The sequence below is a fragment of the Trichoderma gamsii genome (assembly GCF_001481775.2).
Source record: "Trichoderma gamsii strain T6085 chromosome Unknown Scaffold_15.2, whole genome shotgun sequence".
NCBI classification, from domain to species: Eukaryota; Fungi; Ascomycota; class Sordariomycetes; order Hypocreales; family Hypocreaceae; genus Trichoderma; species Trichoderma gamsii.
The window spans coordinates 57,768-79,699 of NW_020171352.1; the positions used below are offsets into that span (position 1 = coordinate 57,768).

General features: G+C 48.5%; 5 protein-coding genes across 5 annotated transcripts; 3 read left to right on the top strand and 2 right to left on the bottom strand.

Moving 5' to 3' along the window:
* Window positions 1-10,197: 10,197 nt before the first annotated feature.
* TGAM01_v204933 (hypothetical protein) lies at window positions 10,198-10,620 on the top strand (the record flags this gene model as incomplete). The annotated part of the gene is made up of 2 exons (XM_018803611.1): window positions 10,198-10,300; window positions 10,436-10,620. The coding sequence occupies 2 exons, from the start codon at window positions 10,198-10,200 to the stop codon at window positions 10,618-10,620; spliced, it is 288 nt and encodes a 95-aa protein (XP_018663308.1).
* A 562-nt stretch (window positions 10,621-11,182) lies between these two features.
* TGAM01_v204934 (hypothetical protein) lies at window positions 11,183-11,407 on the top strand (the record flags this gene model as incomplete). Its single annotated transcript, XM_024549539.1, has 1 exon — window positions 11,183-11,407. The coding sequence occupies one exon, from the start codon at window positions 11,183-11,185 to the stop codon at window positions 11,405-11,407; it is 225 nt and encodes a 74-aa protein (XP_024405671.1).
* A 1,870-nt stretch (window positions 11,408-13,277) lies between these two features.
* TGAM01_v204935 (amino acid permease) lies at window positions 13,278-15,223 on the top strand (the record flags this gene model as incomplete). Its single annotated transcript, XM_018803610.1, has 4 exons — window positions 13,278-13,559; window positions 13,655-13,712; window positions 13,776-14,896; window positions 14,963-15,223. The coding sequence occupies 4 exons, from the start codon at window positions 13,278-13,280 to the stop codon at window positions 15,221-15,223; spliced, it is 1,722 nt and encodes a 573-aa protein (XP_018663307.1).
* Window positions 15,224-17,286: 2,063 nt separating this feature from the next.
* On the bottom strand, window positions 17,287-19,621 carry TGAM01_v204936 (hypothetical protein; the record flags this gene model as incomplete). The annotated part of the gene is made up of 6 exons (XM_024549540.1): window positions 17,287-18,289; window positions 18,370-18,707; window positions 18,784-18,810; window positions 18,923-19,114; window positions 19,197-19,400; window positions 19,538-19,621. The coding sequence occupies 6 exons, from the start codon at window positions 19,619-19,621 to the stop codon at window positions 17,287-17,289; spliced, it is 1,848 nt and encodes a 615-aa protein (XP_024405672.1).
* A 1,149-nt stretch (window positions 19,622-20,770) lies between these two features.
* TGAM01_v204937 (hypothetical protein) lies at window positions 20,771-21,281 on the bottom strand (the record flags this gene model as incomplete). The annotated part of the gene is made up of 2 exons (XM_018803608.1): window positions 20,771-21,102; window positions 21,194-21,281. 2 exons carry the CDS (start codon window positions 21,279-21,281, stop codon window positions 20,771-20,773), a joined length of 420 nt encoding a protein of 139 aa, XP_018663305.1.
* Window positions 21,282-21,932: the final 651 nt, after the last annotated feature.

A 21,932-nucleotide genomic window follows, 5' to 3' on the forward strand; every position in this document is an offset into this window, starting at 1 on the left:
GCAGCCAAAAGTCTTGTTCGAGACTGTGGTGTCTTGTGATTGGCAGCAACAAGATGGAGTACGACTCAGCTGGAAGAGGCCTTTTTGTTTCAATCCCAACAAGTCCCGACCTGTTACTACAGTACTACACTGCTACTAGTAGTACGTAATCCCAGCTTTGCCTTGCCGGAGTCTGCCGTTTTGTCACCTGTCATGTCGGAAAAGAAACCCCCTTGCCTATTTGCCTATCATATGCGAACGGTAGTAGCCCATGGGCCCGGAGACTTTCCGCCAGAGCTGCAAACGGGGCGGGCATTGATCTATACTTTATCCGTAACTGTGGGACGAGCTGATCGTTCATGCTCTCTCAGAATTTGCGCTTGTGGACTAGGTACTCCGAGGCAGAGGCAAATCTGGACTCTACTGAGCGAAGGGGCTCGTTAGTGACTTATGTTGTATTCATTGAGACAGTAGTTTTGCTTGTGGAGCACACTCTGTACTGAGACTCATAATGTGCACGTCTGACGCCTCTGACACTCCCTTTTGTTTCGGAGAATCCCTTATTCAGGGAGGGTTTTACGTGGCCAAGTGACGTTTACGAGAGTTGGTAAAATAATGACTTGACGTGTGGGGAACGTTGGAGTCTGAGAAAGAAATGATAGCTGTCATTGATATTGTGTTTCGTCGAAATGTTGGAATATATTGGCTCATGGAATGGTCGTAGTAGGCTGCTATCTACTATATACTAGTGTATCAAACACAAATGTTGAAGATCCGGCGTGGCGGATATTCTTACCATTTTTCCTATTTACGGCAAGCTGTCTAAGCTGCTTGCGGAAGGGCTTGGAGAGGGCGTATTGGCTACCAATGGTATTAGATGAATCTAGAGAATTAACTAGTTTCTGTATGTGACTTACTCGTATTAGTACCCCTTCAGAGTCTTGTTTTTTTTTTTTTTTTTTTTTTCGCATTCTTCAGTACAGCTCTAAAATACTTTTGGCATGCTAATGTGTGGCAAATTTGTTCATGGATAGCAACCTAGTGACGTTGATGCTCGCCTGACTATTCAAGTGATTGGTAAAACCAAAAAGGCGGGACACGGTTGATTCTTTCCTCTTGGAAGAATGAAAGCCCTTTAAAACATTATTCGAAAAAAAAAAGAAGAAGAGCTACTTATGATTGAAGTGAGAGTCATTTTTGGACAACGCAATAGGGCTTCCCACTGTACTTTTCTAGGAGAGTGAGAAGGCGTCAGATAAAGTACAGCATTAGATGTAAACGTAGATAAACTCTAAAATTTGCACTAAGATGTATGCTCATGCCTTAATGTTATAATACTCCTGCTGAGGCAGGCAATTTGTTGTCCAGGTCTAGAATGACATGATTACCCTTCACATATTCACAAAGGCTCCTCAGAAGATGCATTCGGTCGTATCTATACTTTCTTCCACCATATGAATGATCTAATAACTTTTGTTTAGAAGCTGCGTAGTCTGCCGTTTCCGAAATAGTGTTTGAAAAGTTTAAGATGAGCGTCCTAGAAGCGGAGACCTGGTGATGGTCACGAGGATAAATTGGTTAGCTGCACTATATAAACTAAGTGCCTCCTGAATAAATATTAGCCTAATACCTAAACTATTCCAATTGTAGGCCATTTTAAAGTCTCTGATATCGAAGTTCAGCTCATGAAACAGTACATAAATGGCTATATGTAGCGAATAGATAGGAACTTATCAGCACACAAAGGTTCTATGTGTGAGCAAGATAACAAAATAAAGGATGTGAACATCAACGTATTTCGAATATATATATATATATATATATATATATATATATATATATATATTAAATGCACGGTTTATCCACTTCGTGTGTTAAAAGCTAATCATGAGCTGATTATGGGTGAGCTTACTGTATACACTTTAAGAACTCACGCAGAGAGTAGTAACTCATTAATATCAGAGCCTGCGTTGCTATTATGCGTTCACTGACAGTTAACAGAAGTGGAAATCTATTCTTGTTTCATTTGAGTACATCTGTCTTATGGGCTGCCGAGGATATAAGTTTAGTCGCCATATAATAGTGCTGTGTTTGTAAACTTGACTCTGCTGTCTTTATATTAGTGTGATAGCACATCTCACGATTAACAAGCCGTAATGTTAGTCTCTTCTCTAGCATTATATAAGCTATCAGCGTCCTGTCTAGTCTCAACTTCTACCCAGTCAAGTGTTTTGCAGCTTAAGAAACATGATGCGTGGTCAGGATGGCGTTTAATGAGCTGGGATACAAGCATCGCTGGATATACATAAATGCAGTTCTCAAGCATAACAAACTCATATAAACTAAATATATATATATATATATATGATCTAAAGACTTAATCTATAAATGTGTAAGAGGCCTGGCATTTCTCCGCTCATGTCATTATAGTGATTAGTCGCTCAATGGTCGTGAGGTAACACTTGGCTAGATGAGCTTAAATAAGAGTAAAACATCGTGAAACATAAAAAATTTCCTATGACTACTAAATTATACATTTTTATCATCTGTCTTATTGTTCTCGAAGATTCCTGTCATAAAAGACATACAGATCACGAGCATTCGACTAGGCGGATGTTGGAGAGTGTTCAACACACTGTTTTCCCAAGAATTTAATACAAATGCAAAATTAGCAAACTTTTATTACTGTCTACTACATTCTATGCCAATTGGACTACTCGAACACATGAAAGCGGCGTCGAAGTCTTATACATTGAATGCTAGCCTGCTAGCTTGCCGCATATGGATTGTCTGCTTCTTCGCGATATCCCCCACGTTGCTTACTTAGACCTTTCCAACAAGATCCGTTATGCTTTAATAGCAATTCTAGTTCAGTCATTGGTAAACGCGTGAATTTACGATATCATCACCCCTCTGCGGCTTACAACTGCGGGAGAGATATAAAAAGAGCGTTGCCATTCACCCGCTCTTTCTAAACAAGTGTAGGTGCTTAAATGTTTGGAGGAATCAATACGACTTCCTTGTAAATAAACAAAAGCTGGAAGTCTGGCATGCTCCTCAGATAAAGTACTAACAATAATGACATCGGACTTTTTTCCTATGTACCTTATATTTGCCCACACCGGATTGCATCTGCTGTCTAGATATTCCTTGCATATGATATTATGTGTCGTATTTCACCTACCACCTACCACCTACCACCAAACTTTATTTCATGCTTTACTATCCAAAATAGGCACAATGTATACAAGATGAATCTAAGTAAGTGAATAAGCAACTATTATTGTCATCTTAGCATAAAACTACGCGCAATAAATGGCACATCGCGTGACGAAGCTTCTATATAAAAACCCGCAGACTCGCGTTAGCGCTAGCAAGTGCCTATAGCCAAGATGGCCGAGTGGTTAAGGCGATGGTTTTAAGTATAAATATTTGACACCATTATCGAGAGATTCCAGGGTTCGAACCCCTGTCTTAGCAGTTATTTTTTGCTGTTCACAGATGATGTGGTAATATGATGTGCATGTGGTCATATATTTCGATATGAGCGTGGTGGCTGGGAGCTGGTAGTGGACAGCGTGATTTTGCGTGCGGTATAAAATTGTAATGGATGGCGTTAGTGCGGGGTTCATGGACGCTCGGAAAAGGGGCATCTACCATTACATTTCCACGAACATATAGAATGGAACATCAAAGCCTATAGCATGGGCTACCACTGCTACCACTGCTATTATATCTACTACATGCGCCTTTACTGTCTCTACTGCTGCTGCTGTTATTACTGATGCTACAACTGCCTTCATATTATTGAGCTACAGCTGGGGTGCTGAGTAACGTTTCACTAATAAAAGGCAGTATATAATTGACGAAATCTCATAAGTTCTAAGAAAGATGTATCATTCTTTAATTATTATTGTAAATGAGACGATATTTGTGTGCTTGAAAACATACACAAGGGGAAAAAAACACAGGGTGTAAAAGAGCTTCCTATTAATAAGGATATTCCGCCCTCGCATGGTATACTATAAGTCAATGAATAAGTCATAGAGCGCTTCATTAATCAAGTAAAGACAATATAGTACTCGTATTTTTAAAAGCAACTCTATAGCCATATCAGACACATTAAGACAGTCTCTGGAGTAGATGAATCCTACAATGCGAGACGCAAAGTTGTAGGGTAAACTTACTTGAACAGACCATACAAAGCGAAAATATACCAAACGCCCCTTTTTTGACAAAAACTAGTAGCTGATATGCTTACGAGGAGCTTCAAAACCAGACTAGTTTGTACTTATGCAACGGGGGGCCAAGATTGCTACTCTAGTGTCATAACCAAGAGTCAGCTTGGACTATTGTCAGTTGAATCCCACCCGAAGTTCATACCTCTTTGCAAAAACATGTTATCAGTTTTGAGAAATATAATTGCCTGATTTGGCAGTTTGGCCAGCAGGCTTCATTTTTCTCTTTCTAAAAGTCATTGGATAAAGTAGAAGTGCAACTGGCCATTCCTGCAGTTCGTCGGTGCGTCACTTCACTCTTCATCTCCAAAATTACTCTTCATTTGTACCATCAAGTACGTCACGTCCTTCTTGGACCACCGAATCGTCGACATAAATGAATTGAGCAATCATATATATATAGCTGGCAGTTTAAGTTCGTCCTTTGGGCGATGAGTGAAAAATCGCCAATTTACCTGTGCTAAACTCGTCTCCTCAGTGAAAGATGCGTAGTACTGGCCTTATGCTCTATATACTACTCGTTACAGGAATAGAAGCAAACTATGTTTTGGATTGAAGCAAAAGGTATGTATTTTGGCCTTGAATTCACGTAGATGAAGCTGGTCAGCTTACTTGGCCGAGATGACTATTGTCGTAGGAGGGGACGAAATCTACCAAGTCACAAAACCCCATTATACGATACGAAAATAATAATCTTACTTGAGATTATAAGCATTATTGAAACAGCTACTAAAAGATGAATTAGAATACTAGGTTAAAAGTCTACGAAACATCGCAAGAACGCCATACACAGCTATGCACTATTGTTAGCATGCTAGATAAACAGCTCTTTCACCTCTTCGCCGTGGCTATAGCAGCGGGCAAAACACTCCGTCTTCTAAGTCTTCGCATGAAAAGCATGCAGATCAAGTTACAGCACTACAAGAAAACATGTTGCTCTGGCAAAAGCAAACATCCTTTAAAACTTACTTTCAAGGCCACTAAAGACCGTCCCAAGACCGTCCCAAGACCTTGGAAAAAAAGCTAAGAAAGCCAAGAAAGCCATCTCGAACACGAGGCAAAAAGGGGGAAAAAAAAAGTGATCAGCAAAGTTTGAACAAACAAGCATAGAAAGAGAAATGGACGAATGAGTCGCATCCAAAATGACACGCCAGCAAAAATCGAGATGCAAAAGGCGGAAACCTTTCCATTTGCCACCAGCCGCGCGGAAACCAGGCCTTGTTGAAAAAGAGCAACTGCCCCGATGAGAAGCGACAACCATCACTTCTTCGATAAAGCCACTCACGCTCAAATTACCTCAATAGGCAATTAGAAGCATTTAGAAAAAAACTCTCTTCCCCCAAGCGCGACGCCTCCTTCTTTTGGGGGCTGGTTATCCGTCCGGGGAAGAACAAAGTTAAAAATCCAGGCTAGAAGGTTTCGAACATCGAGAACAACGGTTGGATGGCTCGTATACCGGATTGATGTATTCTTCGTTTTAATTTTCTCTGTCTTCTGGGGAAAAAAACGACCCTTTTGACATTGGAGTCGTGTCGCGTTGTCATTTGCGGTACTCCAGCCCCCCTGAATATTGACCGGATACCTTCGGAAGCTGCATGCAGTAGTGAAATTGAGATGTCGCATTGCAGCCAACAGCAGCCGTTCTCGTCTCAATTTCCCCTAGCATGGCTGTCGGAGTGGCTTGAAGCCACAGCAACAGAGCAGTGTCAGCGGCCCAAAAACAAGGCTCTCCCCATGAATCAGTGGCAAAAGCCACACCAAAAGAACAAATACAGGGCAGATTTCATTAAAAGTTTTGCCATTGGTTGATCACATTAAAAGCAAGAGCCCACTCCACGCCCAATCAGCATGCAAATGCAAGACAATAACGGCGCAGCTGAAAAAGCAAAATTCGTGATTCCGCGCGGAATCCGTGCAGGAGAGAGGGTCTAGCCGCGAATTGCCGAGCCCAAGACGTCGCGAAAGCCGTACGTGGTAATCGCGCTACGATCCCATGGCCTTGGATTCCTCGTTAATTGAGTTCAGCCTCGTTTTTAACAGACAATTAAAAGCGTCTCGGTGAGGCCTCAAGTCCAAACTGGTGGCGATGCTCTCGCCCAAGTTTCCACATGGGCACGGGTTGGACCCATTGGGCCCTCTTCCCGATTGCTTGCCACCAGATTCATCTCCCAAAACCTGGGGCCCCGGATTTGCCAAGTTGCCATGACAAAGAGTTATTTGCATCTCTTGCATCTTGGAGCATGTGTTTAGTCGATGGGGCAAAATGGAGTTGCCCAGATTCCAGGATCTCGCCTTTGCTCCGGGAAGTTGCAAGTTTGTACGTAATTGAAACTCCACCATGGGGAGGGGGTGAGTCGAGAGAAGCAAAATGATCCCATCGCGAGTGTGTCAACTCTGGCAACTCTAGTAGTAAACGATTACTCCGCAACTGTTGAAGTCGTCATTGCCGATTTTCCCTGAGCTTGGAAACGAAGAGGCGGAGGGGAGGCGCTATCGAATGGTCGCGGTGGAAGCCAACTAAGAACAGCTCAGCTTGTGAAAATAAAGAGCACACTGCCCAATTAGCTCTGACTTCTTACCGTCGCATTGATCGGATTAAGCTTGAATCAAAGTGATGCGTTTAGAATGGATACAGTTCCATTATAGGTAACATCTGCGTCGCAAGGAGGAGAGGATTGTCGTTCAGCGGTTGCGTTTCAAAGAACCAATCCGCCTCTTGGCATAGCAGTTGATGCTACGCAAATGCACGAATTCTTCTGAGATGTAAGATTGGGTGCCAATGCGTAGCGCACAGACATCCCGGAGCTCGATCCTGTCTGGACCAGGAGCATGCTGCTGCTGACGGTTGAACGTCATGAGGGGTTTCCTTCAGCTGTCATAAGCGATGGATGCTGGTGGAGCGTTATTGAGTTGATGATTCCAATGAGGGGGAGACCAAACGCGCCATCTCCTCCAGCTTTGAGCGCTTAATGCTCGAGATTGCGGAGTAGCTCAAACAAAAACTGCTAATAGACGAAACATGGGAAGATAAACTGACGTTACTTGACACTGACTCGTAAAAGATTCGACCAACAATCAAACGTATCACTGCTTCCCTGTCTAATCTTTCGGTCGAAGCGCGGCGGATCCTCTAAAAGGGAAAACAGGAACCCACCAAAGCGGAACAGGGTCCTCGAGATATGGAGTTGACACATAGCCTCCTCGAGACGGGAGCGATTTGTTGATCGTGGCCAGCTTCTGCCTTTTCCCGCCTTGCCTAGCGATTACTGTCATCACTTTAACAAAGAGCAATAGCTTGCTCGGCTATCTCTCTAACTCAGTCGAGTCAAGACGCGGCTGCCCCGTAGTAGACGCCGCCAGCTGATGATTATTGGGCACGAGGGCACGCATTGAGCTTATCAGCTCGGTCTGCTTTAGTATTAGCACCGCCATTATGGGTGCACATAGTAGGCATACCGAATCGCGTACGATTTTGGACGAAGGGCTAGCAGAGGGAGCGGCGTCGCCGATCCTTGAGCAACGATGCCATTCGTCCATCTACCACGTTAGTAGAGGAGAACTAGCCAGATGAGGCTAACACTGGCCGGAGCAAGTAAGTGAGGCGGGCATTATATTCCAGCATCCAAATAGCGTCGTGGGAGGTGGCATGAATATTGCAAGGGCCATTGCTGAGGCCTAGTGCTTGGACAGGTATTCAGTATGGTAGCATTCTGCGGTGTCGTCTTCCGGGAAATACGGGGACCGTATCAAGAGGCATTAGTGCTATCTAGCTGATGACACCTGAAGCAATCCGTGCTTGGCTTGAGGCAGCTTGCGGCATCAGCTCTGCGTTCGGTGATGTTTAGCCTTTTCTCACGATTCTAGAACAAGACAAAGGTCTAGTCACTCCCCGTTGACAAATAGAGACCGTCCTAAGATGCGCCCTCCGTGCCGCCTTACCCTACGGAGAATTTGGTGCTTTGCGGGGTGATTGGAATCGCCTTCGATACAGAGTACCTAGAAGCGGCAGAAGGCCAGCTAGGCAAGGCACGTCCTGCAAGCTACCAAAAGCTGTTCCTGCGGGCGGCAAGGCAGTGCTGACTAGGCCAGTAGGTTAAGTGAGGCGCCGCAGATGTGGTCCGCTCTTCTGACATGTGCTCGGCGATGTAGCATCAAGGCTGTCCTCCCGATATCCATGTAAGGACAAACCGTTGAAAGAGCTGCTACTGTTCCATATTCGAGGTCGAGACGTGATCCGAACCGTGCCAGTGCAAGTGGGTAGAGCGCACGTGCAATGATGCCTCTGCGATGCCGAGATTCATTCTCTCTCCACTTGACATGTGTTATCGCCCAGCTGTGGCTCTCCCTTCTTACTAACGAGCCACTTCACCCCAGACTAGCCGAGTCGCATATGAGCTGTTCGTGGTCCGTGTGTACCGCCAAGTTTCGTATCTAGTGACAGTAGTATCCAAATACGCAGCGTTTAGATTGATATCGTGGCGGAGAAGAGATATGAAAACAACGCTAATAAGCAGGAACAGTCAGTCATCCGCGCGAAGCATGGCGTAGAGGGGGCAACGAACAGTAAAGCCTCCAGCCAATCAGAGAGTCTGGGTTAGCAGCCCTTCTTGCCCGAATGTGGTGTCACCTAGGAGAAAAAAAAGCCTCCTGCTACAGTAAGAGCGCCATCTGGGTGTTTAATCAGCTTCTAGAAAAAATGTCGCATTCTAGTGCTGGCACTCGGTGTGGTGGCGGACAGTCCTCTGGTATTGGATGCCTCAAGTGCCCTCGGCTATCATGAGGGAGGGGTCGGGATAGCCAACGGAGGCAGAAGGCATGGCGCCACAAGCTACTATGGTTGGAGAACGCTAAAAGCATTCTAAATCATTCAAGGTTCTGGCGTGTCCAAGAATAACGGGAGTTGTAATTCAGGTGAATCGACCTTTTTAGCAGGCCAACGGTCGATGCAAGATTGTTATCGAGACCTACGTAAGAGTACTAGCCGCATGGCCAGTTCGCAGAAACCTGAAGGCTACTAGTTTACAAGTATGTAGTCATGAGTGGTGAGTCTACTAGGCATGACTAGTGATACAGCAGAGAGAACTACTCTGCGCCGCTTGTACCTGCAATCTAGGGACGCTGGCCTGGATTGGGTTGCTGGACGAGAGGAGAAACAAGCATCGCCCAGATCACGGTGGTAGCGTCAAGCTAGACTTCACCCATCTGTCACGAGAGGCAAAAATGGCCATTGTATTTCCCAATAGCCTTGCTGAGGCTGATTTCGCGTCGCTAGCGCTTGACCCTGATCGTGCTCTGTACATATCCCCAATACAGGCGAGAAAGAAGCGCTGCAAGGTTTGGGAGCAGGTATACCATGTGCGTGAGATTGGTCTGCTCGTAGGGGTTCAATGAATTTGAAGCCTGCGGGCGACATGCTCGGATAACGACCAGGATGTTAAAAGCACTTGACAACTGCGAGCTTACCGGATAGTAGCCCTTCCCTCCGGAGCCATGGCACCAAAGAGAGCAAAGACCCCTGGAAAGACTGGGTCAGCCTGTTCGGTCAGAGATAGATTATTGGCCTCTTCTTTGCCCTGGGCAGATAAGCAAGATTCGCTTTATTCATTAGAGCAGATAGCTGTGGAAAAGTGAGCAGACGATCCTCTTCCTGTCCTCGAAGCAGCGGGCCTCTGTTGGCTCACGACTCGTGTTCGCCCGGCGACTTGTGAAATTGGATGATCGGCGATGATACCAGAAGGGAGAAGAGCGTGCAGAGGAGACAAGATGCGACCCGCCGTCGCTTCGGGCCAAGACGACAGCTTTGGGCCAGGAATGGCAGGTCAGCAGGGCAGAAGCTTGCTAGAATGCTTCATGGAAGCCCACATCGCCACCGGGAGGGCATCAGATCCAATGGCGAGCCGCGAATAGTGCTAAGCTTGAACAGAAGAGATAAACCGGCTGCGCGGGGATGCAACCACCAACCACACGCTGTTGACCTATCATGGTGGGTGGAGGCTTATTAGGAGCCAGGGTCTTGGCTCTGCTGCAGCCAGACGACGCTGAGGTTGTACGAGGCGAGGTTCTCAGAATGACGCCAGCAGCCGGTATGTGATCGGTGTATGTGCCACAATTTTTTGCTGTATCGGTATGAGACACGAGGCGAGGCAAAAGCTGGCTTCTATCGGCCGAGCCGTGAACGAGCTGATGGGATTGTGGATCGATCACACGTTTATCGCTAGATGGCATGGCTGTCGGCAGCGAGGCTGTCTTCTGCAGCAGGCGGTATCATCGAGGCGAATTCGAGCCATGTGGCGTGGGCAAAGAAGCGTGGAAGGGGGAGTGCGACAAGATGGCAGCCAGGCTGGCTGGATGGAAATGGAACCATTGCGGAGACGAGTCTGGTGATGTCTGGACAGATGCGTGAGCGATCTGGGTGCTGCGGAGTGCTGGCGAGGCCCGAGGAGAGCTGAACGCAGGCTAACATGAGTAAGTTGCTTTATTGCAGCCCAGCAGATGGCGTGAGATGTTCCTGGCCTCTGATGGCAGATGTTGATATGGAATGGGCTCGATATCAAATCATCGATGCATGAGTCGAGTGTGAGTCGAGGAATATGGAGTAAAGCACCTAGGCAGGATTCTGGACAGCTGCAGCGAAAAGCATGTGTCTGCATACCTGTATTGGGTGTCCCTTCCACGAGGCGAAGCAGCTGTCTCTGCTAGTGATCGTGGCTGCCATCTGGCCTGCGAATTCGTGCGAAACACATGTACCGGGTACAAGAGCCTACATGTGCTCCGGTCGTCATGGCGCTTGGCCGAGAGCAAATAGCAGGCGGTGTGCGGAGTAATTCGCACTGACTGTACCGTCAGGTAGCAGCAACAGATACTGAAGAGCCAGGCACCATATCAGGGTCTCGCCGAGATCCAAGCAGAGACCCAGGCAAATGACACCCCGATTCAGATATGCATTGTGCTGTACAGTATACCTTATGCAGGTGCTGATGTACGTAGCAGTGATCAGCGTAGCCATGCGCATTGTTCGCCACGAGGCTGCGTGCGCTACAGAATTAGAGTCAAACAGCATCGCTCTCCCGTACGCTCTAGCAACCAGACACCCGGAGCATCGCCAGATGTTCTGCTGCAACTCTACTCGAGTCTCTGCAACTCTGCAAGAGGCACGCAGGGGTTATCCGACGACCCAATTGGTGGGCTAGCCTTATTGGCAACCCGGGGCTTGGAGTAAATGTCGCTTGCGCCACTGCCCCGTCGCGCTAGCATCTCCAAGCCCTAGCGCGGCACCGGAGACCACTGAAAGAAGGCCAGCAGCCACCAACCCCCAACTTCCCCGTAGAGACAGCGGGCTCCGAACGCTATCTGGTTCGCTGCTAGCGTCACGCGGCATCCACAGATAGCGGCAGCAAAACGATTTGATAATCATAATCGATGCATGGTGCGGGGGATACTGATAAACATGCCCAGGGAACGTGGCTCCAATATATGGTGCACGGGCTACAGAGTCATAGTCCCCATACGGCTGAATCCCTCTCTTCCTTTGGAACCAAGCGCTTGGCTTGCAATCCAACTCTCTGCAATGAGCTGAAGACGATAAGCACTGTGGAGAGCAAATAGACACTTGTGCTAAACCCCGAAATGCAGGTAGTGTCTTGGTAGACGTCTGCTAGCACCATCGCTGGGACTGCCGCCAGGTTTCGGGCAAACACCAGGGCCAAGATCTGCACCACCAGATGCTAAATGCAGCGATTATTGGGGGAACAGTGTCCAGAGGCAAGGGGGTGCGGGGCCTTCCCTCGACCGGGACCAGGATGCAGCACGCGCGTAATAGACTGGGCTACAGATTTGCCCAAGTGACGGTGCTGGAGATATGATATGCGCCATACTGGATGGTGTAGCGCTCGTACTGTGTTGATGAGCCTGCCTCTTGTACTACGTACGTGGTACGGTACTAGCAGCTGATAGAATGGCTGAACCGTTATTCCGTCGTAGGTTGTATCTGTACCTTATGGCTGCAGCTTCTGCGCTACAGCACATGTACGAGGTTCCTGTGCAGTAGCCTCAGAAGAGAGACAGGGATTGCTTCCGTCGCCTTGACTTTTTGTTTCTTTGCGTATGTTGGTGTGGTAGTGGTACCAGAGCCATGGTCCGGCCGATGGTGAGCAAGCAAAACGCCAGTACTGGTACTTTGCGCACCGCTTGATCAATCCATCGCTCTCATGAGCTGTGCACGGTACGCTGGACGTACAGCAGCCTGTATCATATAGGAGGCAGGACAAGGCAGGCTGGGCACAGGTAGGCACAGGTAGGCAGAACAAGACCATAACGGGAGAACGGGCCTTTTGCTCTTGGCTCTGCATATGCATGTGCCGATGCTGATGCGGTGCTGTTGGCTGTTGCTCACCTCTTGGGGAAATAGGACCGCGGGCGATGCGATACTCGTACAAGCGTCGATACCTTGGGCTGCTCGAATCTCCAGGCCCGGGTCCGAGTCCAGGTACCTTCCGCCTCGCTTGATTCAGGCAGGATCCCTCCGTCCCCCTCCTCTCTCTTCTGCTCTGCGCACTCTCTGGCGTTTTTTTCTCGCCTCACCCCCCCGGCAACTCTGGACTTCAACCCAGAAAAAGAGCTGCGAAGCTAAAAGCCTCGAACTCCGTTAGCCTCACACACCAAGCAAGCCTCCAAAATCGCCCCTCTGCCACCCCGGCCATAGCGCCAGCACCAGCAATCGCACCAGCGCCAGCGCCAGCAGCCAGATCCAGAGCCACGACTTTTGGTGCAACGTCCTTTGGGGTCCTTTGGGTTCCTGCGAATGCTTCCATGCATAAATTGTCGCTTCCCGGCCCTCCTTGTCGACACCGCCCTCTCAATCGGTATCCCTGCCTCACTCGGTCCAGAGGGTTGTCGACTGGTCCCCAACTGCATCTTTTCTTTATTTAGACCAATTGTCCCCCTCATCTCTCGTCCCATCTCTTCTTCTTCTCCTCACCTCCCTCTTCTCTTCTCCTCTACTTCTCCTTTCCCTTCCTCAAAGAGACAAGACACAAGAAGAGCAACACCAACGCCTTCATCATGTCTAAAGAGGAGAGTGGCCATGTCACTCCCGAAAAGGGCGACAATGTTGTCGACTATCAGGCCAGCACGACAGTCATCCCCACTGAGGGCCCCGAGCGCGACGCCAACTGGTTCACGCGTAATGGCCTCAATGCCGATTCCTTCAAGAAGAAGCACTATGGCCCGGGCATGGTCGAGCTTGAGCGTCCCATGAAGGCTCGCCATCTTCACATGATCGCCATTGGTGGTTCTATTGGTGCTGGCTTCTTCGTCGGCTCAGGCGGTGCTCTGTCCAAAGGCGTAAGTTTTATCTCCTTTCCGATAATTCGTCCTTCTGGTCTCTTTGGCGCAAACGTTGTGGACGGTTTTGCTCATCATGTCTTGCAAACCTATAGGGCCCTGGTTCTCTCTTCATCGACTTCCTCATTATTGGTATCATGATGTTCAACGTCGGTAAGTGCTATTCGCCGCGCAAGCTGTCCCCAGTATGACGGTAATCTGACAAGGCTTCATTAGTGTATGCTCTCGGTGAACTCGCCATCATGTACCCCGTCTCTGGTTCTTTCTATACATACTCTGCTCGTTTCATCGACCCTGCCTGGGGTTTCGCTATGGGCTGGAATTATGTTCTTCAGTGGGCTGCCGTTCTTCCGCTTGAATTGACAGTTTGTGGTATCACGATATCGTACTGGAACTCGGAAATCACCACCGCCGCTTGGATCTCTCTCTTCCTTGGTGTCATCATCATCATTAACCTGTTTGGCGCTCTCGGCTATGCCGAAGAGGAGTTTTGGGCATCATGCTTCAAGCTGGCTGCCACCGTCATCTTCATGATCATCGCCTTTGTCCTTGTCCTCGGTGGTGGTCCCAAGGATGGCCGATACCACGAGTACTGGGGTGCCCGCTACTGGTACGACCCGGGCGCGTTCAAGAATGGCTTCAAGGGTTTCTGCTCCGTCTTCGTCACCGCTGCATTCTCCTTCTCCGGTACTGAGCTGGTCGGTCTTGCCGCTGCTGAGTCTGCCAACCCCACCAAGAACATGCCTGGTGCTATCAAGCAGGTCTTCTGGCGTATCACCATCTTCTACATCCTTGGTCTCTTCTTCGTCGGCCTGCTGGTCAGCAGCGATGATCCCGCTCTGCTCTCTTCTGCCGCCTACTCTGACTCCAAGGCCTCTCCCTTTGTGCTTGTCGGCAAGTACGCTGGCTTGAAGGGTTTCGACCACTTCATGAACCTTGTCATTCTCGCCTCCGTCTTGTCCATCGGTGTCTCTGGTGTGTATGGTGGATCCCGAACCCTGACCGCTTTGGCTCAGCAGGGCTATGCTCCCAAAATCTTCACCTACATCGACAGGTCTGGCCGCCCCCTGCCCTCCGTCATCTTCCTCATCCTGTTCGGCTTCATCGCCTATGTCAGCTTGGATGCCACCGGTCCCGTTGTCTTCGACTGGCTTCTTGCCATTTCCGGCTTGGCCGCTCTCTTCACTTGGGGCTCCGTCTGCCTTGCCCACATTCGATTCCGCAAGGCCTGGAAGTACCACGGCCACACTCTGGATGAAATTCCTTTCAAGGCTGCTGGCGGTGTCTACGGCTCATATCTCGGCCTTTTCATTTGCGTCATTGTCCTGATGGCCCAGGTAAGAATATACTTTCCCAAAATCTGATACAAGTATAAGACATTTTACTAACCTCTCTGCCTTTAGTTCTATACCGCTGTTGCTGCCCCTCCCGGAACACCTGGCGTGGGTACCGCACAGGACTTCTTCAAGCAGTACCTGGCTGCTCCCGTCGTCCTCGGTTTCTGGATCGTTGGCTGGCTCTGGAAGCGCCAGCCTTTCTTGAGAACCAAGAACATTGACGTCGACACCGGCCTCCGTGAGTTTGACTGGGACGAGATCAACGCAGAGCGCACAAGACTCGCTGCCCTGCCTGCCTGGAGACGCATCATCCACCACACCTTCTAAGAGCCTAAGCTCGAAGACCATTTCTTTATCCATTTCTTTTCTTTTATTCAACACATGTGTTGTTCCTCCGTCGATACAGTATAGCATCATGTTGGATGCAGACTGGAATTAATGAGGCGGAGTGAATTCGCATGTCGATGATGTAACGCTGTATATGCAACCACGCCTACGATGCGGTGGGCGACTTCTTCCTGTAAACAATTAGCTTTATTTTATGCAACATGATACCACGGCGGCCGTAAGCAAGCCTCTAACGGGGATGGGAATCAAATCAATATATACCTGTTCATACATTTAATAATCGATATGTAATATGTGTTTGTGATGATCAATTTTGGTGTAGGCTGGTTCAGAAATCGCGCTGCTAACTATTGCTCAACGTCTCGATGATCTCGGTTGTTGACATTTCGCAGTGTATCTTCGTCAAATGTCTGCTGCTTGTTGAGAGTAAGGCATGGTGGCAACGGACGAAGTCGCCAGAGGACGAAAATGGACTAGAAAATTTGAGACGGAAGTGCTGGCGTGGTATCGATGTCGAGTTTGTAGTGGTCTGGTCTCATCGAGATATGAGAACCGGAGATCATCCTATTGACATGGCCTATGGAAATTATTGAATAGTAGGGATTAGATAAGAGGAACTGGAGAAAAAAGATAAGGTAAGACGAGAGAAGGGAAATAAATCTTGAGAGGAGAGTTTGATAATAATGAATGATGAGTGAAGTTTTCCATTCTTGTTGTTTGCATTGTTGAGAATAAAAGAGAGATCAGAAAGGCGACAAGGGTTGTGTGCATGTTTCCTTTTTCTCTTACCTCTTCTCACTCATTGTAAAAATGAAAGCCTGAAAAAAACTTACGGGTATGAAGAACCTACCTATATTTCCTTAAACACACCTGCTTAGGTAGTTACCATTATCTCATCGAAAAGTCCAATGGATATCGGGAAGGGGGGCTGGAATATATTTAGCTTGTCGTTAAGGCGCGCTCGCGCCCTACACATTTTTGACATGGACATGTTTGGATGGATCGGTATCCCCCATGACACACCGCACTGGCACCGCAGTGCATGGAAGCGGCAATAGCGGGACGACGTAACCTGCGCCCTATGGGCGGACCGCGGGTTGTAATCGGAGTGGCGTGGGCTCTTGGTCGGTGTGGAGAGACTGAGAATCGAGCCGGGGGGTTTTGGTGTGATATACGAGCTGGGGGGAGAGCACGGAGAAGAGCAAGAGATGGTGGAAATGAGAGAATGAAATTAGAGGAAATAAAAAAAGTGAAATAGGTATTAGAGAAGAATTTAATTGTGTGAAAGGAGTTGAAGGGGCAAAGAGGCTGAGTTCTCAACATTGGAAAAAAACAAAAGATCGTTGATACCATGGGTGCTTTTGTTCCAAGTAAGCTACTTAAGGCTGGCTCCCTTCTATTTTCTTATAGGCAAACTTACCTACAAGGGTGCCCACTAGCCCATGGATTTTCTCCACGCGTACACATCGCAAATGGGAAGTCTAGGACGACAGCCGAGAAGACGACATGAACAGAAACAAGCTACAGCAAGGGCTTACTATGATGTATGTATGTATGTATGTATGTATGTCTTTGCATACATAATCTGTTCTTTTTATACTTCCGTAATCTAGATCGGAACGGAAACACGAGCAGGCTTTTTTTTTTGTGGTGGAGACTTTGGCGGGCGCTGAGTAAACAAAAAACGTGTCAGGAGGACTGGATTTTGAGTCTTGCGTTTTAGGGCGCGGTTTTGACTATCGTTAGTTTTGGGACTTTTGATATATGATGGAGAAGGGCAAAAGTAGAGGGGAGAAGAGGGAATGTGTGTGAATGAAGGTTTGTGGGGAGTGGGTTAAGCTGTGCAGTTGACGCTTTTATACTACTACGAGCACTGCTACTTGTCTAAGACATGATCAACGTCTGCGGGCAAAAAGGTCGTCAACGCACCGCAAAAGAGAAAAATGGCCGTGATTGAAGATTTAAACAACTAGTAGTAGTTCAAGAACAAAGGGGGCAAAGAAAATAAATTATATATACTAAACAGGAAGCAAAAATCAGGCTTAGTAATTTTGTCGCTCCACCATGCCCATCACATCGCCAACAGCCGTCCTCCCCAGCTTTTTCAACAAAATCTTCTCGTCCGCCTCTCGGTATCTCTCCCATCCATCTAGACCTTCCTTTGCCTGGATGCTCAGCGTCTCGTAGCCCTGCTTGATAACCTCAGCTACTTGGTGCGTCGTCAGATTGGCTGGTAGTTTCTTCTCCGAAGAGCCTCTCTCGGTCAGCATCTGTTTGTAGTGAGCGCTGACGTTGATGAGCGTGTCGATAGAGTTGCTGTTGCGGTTCCCCAGACGATAATTTTCTTTAAAGGATGTGAGGACTTCGCCTGATTCGAACACCTTGTAGAAGAGATCGTCGTATGCGGCAGGCGTCGGTAGGAAGGCTTCGCCGGCGGATAATGACAGTGCGACTAGATTAACGACGTGGTCGAGAACGGTTTCAATGTGCTGCAAGTCTTTCAAGTCCGAGGCGTATGTGTTAAGGAAACGGATGAGCGATAGCAAAGACCGGAAAAACTCTGACCAATGATAGTCCAATCGTGTTCGTGACCGTGAAAGATAGGAGATGATTCGGAGCATGATGCCTAAGCAGAGGACGTAGAGACTGACGTCCAGCCGTCTCTTCAAGTTGTGGTTGATACCATCCAACATCGTATCGAGGACGCACGTTGCAAGAACACGATCTCCTTTTACCAAGGGCAAATACGGTGGTCGTTGTCGACAGAGTCGTACATGCGTCTTGGATTCGTCGCTGCAAACTTTTTTGCAAATGGCCGGGTCTTCAATAAGAAGACGGAGCACCATCAGATTCAGATGCGAATAGTACGTTGCTCGGGACGACAGATGAGAGTGCTGCAGCAGATAGGAGGTGAGCGACAGGAAGCTAGATATTGGGCGCTCTTTGTCTTTTTCGCTGGGTAAAGTCACGAGATGGAAGCAAAACAGCTTGTTTGCGTGCGAGAAGTCATATGTTGCTAAGAGAACAGCAGCAGTTTGGCCGGGCCTAGGGTGTAGGATAATGTTAGAATTCTGACACAATAGCGGCCGTAATTTTTTTTTTAATAAGGGCTAGTCATCACTCACAATTTCGTAAACAGTTGTTTTGCCGTTGCAGCGTCATACACGGGCTTCTTCTCGGGCTTTGGCCCAGGCGAAATGACACCCAAGCCAATCATGTTCAAAGTGCTGCTCAACGTCCAGCCCTCGGGGAGATCCTCTTGGATGTCGACATAATCAGATCGCAGTGTCTGGCAAGCATTTCCGATGCAGCGAACAACCTTTTGAATAACTGCTTCATTGACAAAGTCGTTCAACCGTAGCTGGTACGGATTCTGGAATTCAAACTTGTTGTAGTTGGCAAGTATCCCCAGCAGAATAAAGGGTTCCAGGTCTTGATCAGGTTGCTCCGAGCTTTGGATAAACTAGAATGAGCATATGAAGATTTAGTAAGACCTCCTATTCTCAGACGCCTGGATTTGGCTCTGCCGCTCTACGCACCTTCATAATCGATGGGAACAAGTCCCTCTGTATCATGTACGTCAAAAGCGTCGTCTGATATGCTCCCGCCGAAACGGCCAGCAGCACCTCGATAGCCTTGTGGCGCAGATCCACTCCATCGCACCATCCGTCAGCTTACAGCACTTGTCACACAAGCTTGTTGACAGGTGTACACACAGTTTGTCCCATTCCGTATAATCCCATCGAGGGTGCTCACAAAATCCGTAAATACCGTATCGACGTGATCGAGGCCGGCCAGTATAGTGATGATGTCGGAGCTCGGGTGCGCGTGCTTCTTCGTCAACACGCATGCGAGGAAGACGCTCAGGGTCTATCCAGTCCAAGATGGGATGTTAGCGATTCGTCCTTGTCTGGGAAATCGGGTCTCGAATCAATGCCATGGCGCTGCGTACATCAAGAGCATATAAAGGAGCTGCGCCCTTGCCATCCTTGACCGCCGCAATCGCCTTGCTAAAGAGCTCCCTCGTGCGCCCCTCCAAGAGCAGCAGGTCAGCCGGGTGGATTTCGTTTAATATCTTCCTCAGCGTCGGCCGATCGGGTCGCAGCAGGAAAAACTCCCGCCAGAAGCCTTCCGATTTGTCGCCATCGTCATCGTCCTAGTGCGTTCGTTTTCGAATCAGCGCGGGCGCATTGCAGAGCCAGAAATGTAGAATACCTTTGGAAACGGGCTGATTTAGCTAAGATGGTCTTGCTTGACACGAGGGCCAGGATAAAAGGGGGGCGCTGGGCAAACCTTGAAAAGGGTTGAGTAGAGCTCGACAATCTTGGGGACAAAGACCTCTGGCTGAGGCTGGCGTGTCAGCGGTGACGCCTCCATGGGAATGCGAAGTTGGCGAAGTAGAGAGCTTCAAGCTCCTGTCATCAGAGGCGATGGAGACGACGTGGATGTCATTATCGTGAGGTGGGGCAGCCGATAAAGAGAGCACAGCACTAGACAGTCTGGTGCGCCGGGCACTGTATAAACCTATCAGTATGATGAGCTATTTGACAGTGCTGTGATATACACATGCACTGTATGCACCCCGGATCACAACCCAGGCCAATCACATTCTTTAATTGGACTTTCACGATATCGCTCCTATATGGATGTGCTCAGCCAATACTCCGTGTATACGGCGTATATGTGCAAGGCATGCATGCACTTCGGAATCATCCCAAAGTAGAAAGCCCGAATCTGGCTTCTCGTCAGTATACCAAATAAAGCTAGGCAGAGAAATGGCTGTAGTTTCACGTCCCACATTTGCTGCCCAGGAGATAGCGTCTGGTCTAATTACAATAGTACGTAATATCTCTCAATAAGCATTATTCACGCGCGCAGATACACATACAATGTCAGAGGCAATCAGATTTGAAGAGTCCCCAGTGATGTTTCATAGAAATTTTGGAATTTAATCAAGGGGCTTTTTGCGTAAAAACAAGGCTAACTATTCGTGCCTTGTGGCACTTAGCCCACCTCTCTATTGTAGCAGCTTTTTGTGACGACCGTGTTGTTGAGGGATAAAGGGCGATAAAACAGGCTTTTTGGCTGAGGAGAGCAGGAAGAGGTGTCTGATGCGATACCAATCGCATCTACTCGGCGTGAATAAAACCCTCTTGCTGTAAAATCATGAAGCCCAAATACAAGAAGAAACAGTCGGTCAGCTACATAAGTTGTAGCGCCATCGAGCCTAACAGACACCATACGTGAAGCAGCAACCTCCTCCTCGTCTCAGTCTGACCTTTGATGACCTCTTCAAAGTAGCAGACTTTTCCCTCTGACCCTCTCGCCAAACACCTTATCTCCCCAAATTTCAGTATCATCGTACACAACACCTCGCTTCTGAATCATGTGTCAGTGCCAAGGTACGCCGTTTTGTCGTAGAAAGTCGTTATTAAAACAATGTAGAAAGATCTTTTTCTCTTCTCGTCCCATCACATCATACGTTTGGGACTCCCATCTAGTGGCTCATTTGCTAACAAACTTCATTTAACCAAGGATGGCAGCGCCGCCAGACTCGATGGCCTCAATTTCGCTCAGGTCGATAGGCTGGCGGCGGAAGCGGGCAGGGAGCTCGGAGACGTCGAAAGCAACGCCCTTGGGGGCCAGGACAGAGCCCAGCTTGTAGCCAGAGGAGCCGCCAATGCCAGCGTCAGAGCCAATGGTCCTCTGGAGAGGACCGTGCTGTTGAGCGTGGTCACGGTAGGCGCCGAAGGAAGAGTGGGTGGAAGCAGCATCACCGCGGCCGTAGGCCGAAAAGTCCTCGGGGAGCTTGCCTGAGGGGGAGGCAGGGTGAGGCTGGGGAGTGTGGTCGATTGAAGCTAGGGGAGAAAAGCGTGTCAGTACGCAATGTCCCTCATTTTTCACATGGCATGAGAGACGAGACGAGAGGATGAAGTTGCATGCACTTACAAGGGATGGATCGAGGTCCAAGGAATCGAATTAGAGGCGTGCGCTCGGCGTGGACCGCAGCCTGTCGAAGAACTCTTGTGGCATACATTGTTGGTTTGTATGAGTAGATTATTTGTCGAGAGGGGAATAGAGTAGAGTAGCGAAAAGCCAGATGCCGAGGATACGATGGCGGGGTTGTCGTCGAAGTGTGTGTTATAGTAGTAGACGCTGTTTACAAGACTTGGAAGGATATGTTGGAGACTGAGAGTCAACTTCGAACAGGCAGCGGGCAAACTGCTATAAGAGGAGCTGCAGGTTGTCAATTAGAAAGCAAGCGATGTCGAGATTCGCGCGGCGCGAAAGTGGAGGTTCTCTCGAATTAATAAAACAATCGGCCGGAGGCTCGGATGGGGGCTTTTACTAGTGGTAGCTGGTCGCGAAGAGAGAGGAAAAAATAAAAATTATTAAAAAAGGTGCGTAATGAACCGCCTATCCCACCTCATAGCTCTTTTGGGAAAGCCCGCTCGTCCAGGGCTTGTTCAGGCGTTAGGCTGCCAGTCAAGCAGGCCGGGAACAACCTGTTAGCGCGCCCACGTCCGAATTCGGGATCTCGGAGAACCCACCGCGGCCTCACAAGCTTGCAGTCTCACGCCTTTCTACTACGCAGTTTGAAGCAAAACTGCACTGAAGCGAAGAGAACCCACCCGCACCGTTGCACCCCGTCTTATGTCTTCAGGCGCCAGGTAAGAAATCGTGCCAC